Raw genomic sequence first — 6,820 nt, forward strand, 5'->3', positions numbered from 1 at the left:
TATTAAAGCAGATGAACTTAAATTATCTATCACGATTTACTTGTTAGCCTGGAAATCTCTTGTTCTTTAGTTAATAAAACACACAGAAAACCTAAGTCCACGATGCCAAATGAGCAAATATGGCTCATTGTCAGGAACTGAGTGTTTTTTAGCTCTTGCCGCTTTCAGAGTCCAGAGGGAAACTGTTTCCATCTCAGCTCTGCTATGGAATGCTTTGTGTGACCTCATATGAGATAACTGTCCCCCTCTGAACCTCATTTTTGCCTCTGAAAAAATTGGGGATTTGATTTCATCATCTTTAAGTTCACTTCCATCTTTGATCTGCTGGGATTCTGGAATTCTAGAGATCCCCAAACACCAACAGCACCCGGGACATCACTGCTCTCTCCTGACCTCTCCTGACCAGAGGGCAGAGGAAGGAGGGAAAGCACGCATGTGGTTGCAGCCTGAGGCAAGCGTGCCTGAGATCTTCCGAGTTCAGATCATTTTAAAAATCGCCCGCCAGGGTTTGTTTCTTACTAAACAATGCTGTGTGGCCATCAGCCGAGGTGTGAATTGGGGGATACTGCCTGCTCTTTGCTAAATGTTACACAGGAATCCCAGAGAGGTTTTATCACTAGCTTTGTGAGAACAAGATGTGAACGGTATAGAGAGCCGTTTTCTGTAGAGCCGATCTTAAAGAGGCAGCCCAGTGTGTGAAATTACGTAAGGGTATATACTTCAAAGCTAAGGGGTTTGGGTTTATCCAAGCATTCCCCTTCCTCTTTCCCATCAAAAACAGTTATTTCACTGGGTAATTCAAGACCTGGAGATAATTTCATAAGGAGTGGAGGATAGGTGTGGTTTAGGTTGTTCAAATTAACCAGATAATTGATTCAATTCATCCAATTCACTCTCCCTGTAGAATTTATTGCACCTATTATCATCAGTAGAAAAAGCTATCTTTGCGCCTCCTGTTCATTGGCCAGCCAAATACTTTGCTGTCTTTCATGCCACTTCCCAGACTAATTCTGATCTGGATATACTTATAAGCACCTTACTACAAAAAGTTTCTCCTAGCTGAGAGATTATCCTTTGAATTTGATCATTTCAGAGAATATTCCTTAGCAGGTAATATTATCCAATGCCTTTAGACTGCTGGCCTCCCACCCTGCTTATACACGCAGAAATCACATACTTACATTTTCTGTGTCAAGGGGCATTTCTTGCTGGTACTATTGCTGGTACTAAGGGAATTGTCTTAATTTTCTGCTTCCTTCGGTTGATGTAAACATTATCTCCATGCCCATCACCTCTGGAGTAGCCTGTGGCATTCCCTCACTTGAAAAGAATGATTTTCATTCTTACAAGTCCTTTTGCGTCAGGACCTCGAGCTGGGTTCTGCATTATTTTGTTTTGGAACAAGGCAGGTTCCTTTTAACCACTTCTAAAGGGAGAAACCCTAAATGGCATTTACAAAAATATGTGGCATTAAAACAGACAGTCAAACGGTAAAAGGGTGTTTTATTAGGACATTTAGAGACAAAGCAGCTGGTGGTTTGCCTGGATTTTGCATCTCTTAAAGGTTGCTTTGATACTGTGCAGCAGAGCCCTGGTAATACGCAGGGTTGGGAATTACCATGTGTCAGAGCTGGGTGATAAGCCCAGGTCACCTGAATTATTCCTCCTTGGAAGTGACATCAGCCCTATCAAAATGTGAATGATTTGTTGCCTCAGCACCTCTCTGATATTAAATCTAGAGGAGTGGATTCAAGTTTGTGCTTCAGGGGACACACATGCTTATTTACCCTGTAAAAGAGAGTGCACTAGACCACCTTCTGATTGCAGAGAAATGGATGAAAATTGACAAAATCTGTACAGATCTTCGTGGTTAGACATGGAAACAGAGTGATTCTAATAAACAATAAGTATTGTTTAATAACATCTAGGTGGTCCATAAGATTCCCTAACAGGGAAGAACAAGCAACTGCAGAGCATTTCCCAAGCCCCCCTCCTTCTGTCATGGAAACGCCGGTAAAAGTCCTCCACCTCCCACACTCCAGTGCCAGATCGGTAAGCATTTAGCCAAGCATGCTGGGAGACAAAGAACAACCGAAGGAAAGGAGTATCCGGGTGTCTTGGATTTGCTTTCCATTCTGCTCTGTTGCTCTACCATCTCGTAACTAGACGTAGGCATTGGACGTGACAATCAACTACATTTGAACTGAGCAGAAGAAATATTAAAGGCATAGGCTTCAGAAGAAATGTCTCAAAGGCAGCCTCAGTCACCTAATCAGACTTTAATTTCAACCACAAATGAAACAGAATCATCAAGCCCTGTCGTTCCTAATGATACCACAAATAAAGGAAGGACCGGTGACAACTCTCCAGGAATAGAAGCATTGTGTGCCATCTATATCACTTATGCTGTGATCATTTCAGTGGGCATACTTGGAAATGCTATTCTCATCAAAGTCTTTTTCAAGACCAAATCCATGCAAACAGTTCCCAATATTTTCATCACCAGCCTGGCTTTTGGAGATCTTTTACTTCTGCTAACTTGTGTGCCAGTCGATGCAACCCACTACCTTGCAGAAGGATGGCTGTTCGGAAGAATTGGATGTAAGGTGCTCTCTTTCATCCGGCTCACTTCTGTTGGTGTATCAGTGTTCACGTTAACAATTCTCAGTGCTGACAGGTGGGTTTCTTTTCTCAGTTATATTTGCCAGGATGTGAAATTAGGCGAAAAGAAAGGAAAGCTTGTACAGAGCGTTCACTGGCTACTATTCTGCTTTTCTCACACTCTGTAACCTGGATGTAAGATTGAAAAATCGGGGGGCATTTTAAATAAAAGTCGGTGTAAGAATGTTAAAATTCCTGTGTTAGCATCGGACGAGAGATTGAAATTGTGTGCTTCAGGGATCATTTAATTTCTTTGAAGTGTAATTGTTTGTTTGAAAGAATACTGAACGGTGTTTTCCCCCTCGGTTTATTAAGGCAAATTATTCCAGGTGTAAAAGAAAAACAATCCTTTCTTTATACATTAGTGCAGCCTAGTGGTGCAATATTGTCAACATTAAAACATCAACATAGGTGTGAAATTGACCACATACACATTACTGTCTACTGGAAGAATGGTAAAAAGATACATGCATCTAATTTATTTGAAATGCATCAAATTAATTAATGGCAAGAAAACGGTGAGGCTCTCAGCTTCCTGGTAACTCAGTGTAATGTCATCACTTAATTGTATTTGTTTATTTCTATAGGCGTTCAATGACATTCTCATTTCCAGACATAAATTAATCCCGGCTGACTTTTAGAGCTCTATGGATGGAGCGTGTGAGAACCTCTGGCAGCCAGGGTGTTTGGGCTCTGTTAGGATATTTTCAGTCTACGTACTGGGTCTTTCTGTGCCTATTGTAGAATGATAACTGTGAAAGCATGAAGAAAAATTAAGCCTCCAAATGTTAAAAGTGATGCTTTAAAAAGCCTGTAAGAAGCCTGTAAGTAATCAATGCCTGGCAGTACCAGAAGGAAAAGCTTCTTCGGATTCTGGAATCTGAGAGGAGGAAAAGCTTTCCCTGTGTCTTTTATGGAATTTTGCTTTGACTGGTTTTATATTCTGTTTGAAGGCAGATTTACTTAAAGGTTGTAGATTTTAAGGTGGATTTGCCGGAATAAGGAGGCATCTTTTCATGGGTACAGGGTTTCCGATTTCACCCTTGCCTTGCCCTAAATCTACCTACAGATTGGATCGGCTTGGGCACGAAATTAGCACTTATGAACAGGGAAGAAATTAACCCTCTCCTCTTTCCTGCATAAACTCATGGAATTCTTTTCTAGGAAGGTTGATGACTGCTCTCTCACAAGGAAAGGAGAATTAGGTTTAACATCAGTCACATACATAAAAAGGAAGTCTTTTAGAACACAAGGTAATGCACAGGTAATGAATTACTCTCCATCACACACAAAATCGTGCCGAAAAATATTTATTTGCCCTAAGTAGAAGGTCTACAGGAAAATTATAAAAATTGCAAATCTGGAATATCTCATAACAGTGAATAAAGGAAAAAGTGATTAGCATCAATATAAAATACTGGGATGTATTATGCATATTTGAAATCATAACCAATTCCAGTTGGTTAATGTTGACTTGGCTATATACATATGGTATAAGAAGATAGAACTGGATGACCACGGAGATCACTTCTAACTTTAAGATCCTGTAATTTTGATATTGATTTTTCCCTTTGCTATGATTATGTGTTTCTAGATACAAGGCAGTTGTGAAGCCGTTGGAGCGTCAGCCCCCCAATGCCATCCTGAAGACCTGTGCCAAAGCTGGCTGCATCTGGATCGTGTCTATGGTCATTGCTCTACCAGAGGCTATATTTTCAAATGTATATACTTTTCGAGATCCCCACAAAAATATGACCTTTGAATCGTGTGCCTCTTATCCTGTTTCTGAGAGGCTCCTGCAGGAGATACATTCTCTGCTGTGCTTCTTAGTGTTCTACATTATTCCACTTTCGATTATCTCTGTCTATTACTCTTTGATTGCTAGGACTCTTTACAAAAGCACCTTGAACATACCTACTGAGGAACAAAGCCATGCCCGCAAGCAGGTATGTATTAATCAGGACTCACACATGAATTTAGAAGGGAAATGCCTCCTTTTGCACCCCTGAGCAATAAATACTTTAGCAGTATCGTATTTTTGTTATGGTCATGGGCTGTGGAGTCTGTCAGACCCAAGATTTAATTCCATAACAGCTGGGCAATCTTGAGTAAGTTACTTAACATCTCTGAGCCTCACTTTCCTCATGTATAAAATGAAAATGAGGTCTGGATGATATATATGAAACGCTTAGCATAGTTCCTGCTGCATAGTAAACATTCAATAAGTGGTAGGACTACTATTATTAGAAAGTTTGGGATCAAAAATCACCCCACAGGATAGTGAGAAACATCACACAAGGTGAGACTATAAAGTGAAGCATCTTTTGTTTAGAAAAACACAGGATGGTAGAACTGGCAAGAAGCCATAACATTATTCAATGCAAACCACTTACACACAGATCAGCAGACTGGGCGGAGGGGTTGTCTCGAGGGATGCAGCACCAATGGCAAGAGAACACAGTGATTCACAGAAGCTTGATTAAGACCATTGCAAGACCCAGGTGTGCTCTCCTCTCAGAAATATGAACAGAATAAAAAGAATATTGGCAAAACATCGTTCCATTTGATTAAAAAAAACCCAACAGGATTTCTATCTTTCTTGGGCGGGAGGAGATGATTCCATTTACCTCTTAACCAGTATGTGCAGAGCTCAGCGCTTTTTATTTGGAGCTAGTACATTCAGTTGCTTCAACAGTGGTGGTCAGGAGGCTAAAGTTGCGTTTTAATGCCCATGTGAACAGTTATCTTTGCTCTATCTGTGACTACAGGCAATGTTTTCACTTAATCTGGTTCATTTCTCCAATTAAGAGGTGCAGGTAGGATTATTTTCATACATGAAGGGTGGCACATTGATTTTTATTCCTTTGACTATATAGTTAGAATTCCTATATGTTAACAACAATTTTTGGTACCAATTTAGCAACTTTCATAAACCCCAGAAGACTATTCTAACCTAGTCAGCCTCTGCTGGTGCAGTGAAAGCAGGTTTGCATAGCATCTATTTCTTAATTAAATTAAATTTTCGATAATTCCACAACACTGCTTGAGATAATTAGAGACACCCTAGAGTATCTCAAAACCAGGGATGGGAGTCTCTGAATTAGAGCTAATCAGAGACCAAGATCACGGGTTACCATGTCAATTAACTTGCTGTATTCTCTAGCCACGGGCTGACTTCCTTTACCTGCACGTTCAAAGGGACACCAGCCTGTTAACTGTAAATTTCTATGTAAATCTAGAGAATAGCTTTTTTAAATCTCTGCCAGCTAAATGATTTGATTGGGTTTTCGGTTGTTTTTGTTTTTTGTTTTGTTTTGTTTGTTTTGTTTGGGTTTTTGTTTTGTTTTGTTTTCTTGGTTGTTGTTTTTGCCATTTTTCTTCCGCCTATAGATTGAATCCCGAAAGCGAATTGCCAAAACGGTGCTGGTGCTGGTGGCTCTGTTTGCTCTCTGCTGGTTGCCGAATCACCTCCTGTACCTCTACCGCTCATTCACTTCTCAAACCTACGTGGACCCCTCTGCCATTCACTTCATTGTCACCATTTTCTCTCGGGTTCTGGCTTTCAGCAATTCTTGTGTAAACCCCTTTGCTCTTTACTGGCTGAGCAAGACGTTCCAGCAGCATTTTAAAGCTCAGTTATTCTGTTGCAAGGCAGAGCTGCCTGACCCTCCTGCTGCCGATACCCCTCTTGACAACCTGGCCGTGATGGGAAGGGTCCGGGGTGCTGCAAGCACTCAGGTGTCTGAAATTAGTGTGTCCGTGTTTGCTGGCTGTACTGTGAAGAAGGAAGATGACAGAGCCTAGCTTTTCAATTAAAAATAGTATTTCTCCTCCCAGTGTGTGTATTCGACTCTGAGCTGTGTGTAGGTGTATGGTGTCAGGATTGTTGTTGCTTGAGAATTGTGCTGAAATCTTAGGAGGGAAGGATCAGACAAACCATGATTTTCTTCAATCTACAAGCATTAACGAACATTATTGGGCTTTCTAAATAAAATGGAGCCCCACTAGGCATAGAAAGACATATCTGCGTATGTCAGTGGGTCCTATGAGAGGTTGAATAGGAGGTGAAGTGAAATAAACAAGATGACACTTAAAAATCTAGTATGTTAGACGCAAGAGGGAAGAGACATGGGAACATATGTATATGTATAACTGATTC

The 6,820-nt window shown here is 40.7% G+C and overlaps 1 protein-coding gene across 1 annotated transcript; it reads left to right on the top strand.

The window, feature by feature from the left end:
- Positions 1-2,243: 2,243 nt before the first annotated feature.
- Positions 2,244-6,465, top strand: BRS3 (bombesin receptor subtype 3). Its single transcript, XM_030844997.2, has 3 exons — positions 2,244-2,677; positions 4,256-4,607; positions 6,052-6,465. Exons 1-3 carry the CDS (start codon positions 2,244-2,246, stop codon positions 6,463-6,465), a joined length of 1,200 nt encoding a protein of 399 aa, XP_030700857.2.
- Positions 6,466-6,820: the final 355 nt, after the last annotated feature.

Source organism: Globicephala melas, chromosome X, assembly GCF_963455315.2.
Source record: "Globicephala melas chromosome X, mGloMel1.2, whole genome shotgun sequence".
NCBI lineage: Eukaryota > Metazoa > Chordata > Mammalia > Artiodactyla > Delphinidae > Globicephala > Globicephala melas.

What these genes read in the sequence shown, in the direction of transcription:
- BRS3 (XM_030844997.2), top strand. Translation starts at nt 2,244, where the DNA reads ATGTCTCAAAGGCAGCCTCAGTCACCTAATCAGACTTTAATTTCAACC. An exon ending in ACAATTCTCAGTGCTGACAG is followed by an intron (nt 2,678 to 4,255) that starts GTGGGTTTCTTT and finishes ATGTGTTTCTAG; the next exon opens with ATACAAGGCAGTTGTGAAGC. An exon ending in AAAGCCATGCCCGCAAGCAG is followed by an intron (nt 4,608 to 6,051) that starts GTATGTATTAAT and finishes TTCCGCCTATAG; the next exon opens with ATTGAATCCCGAAAGCGAAT.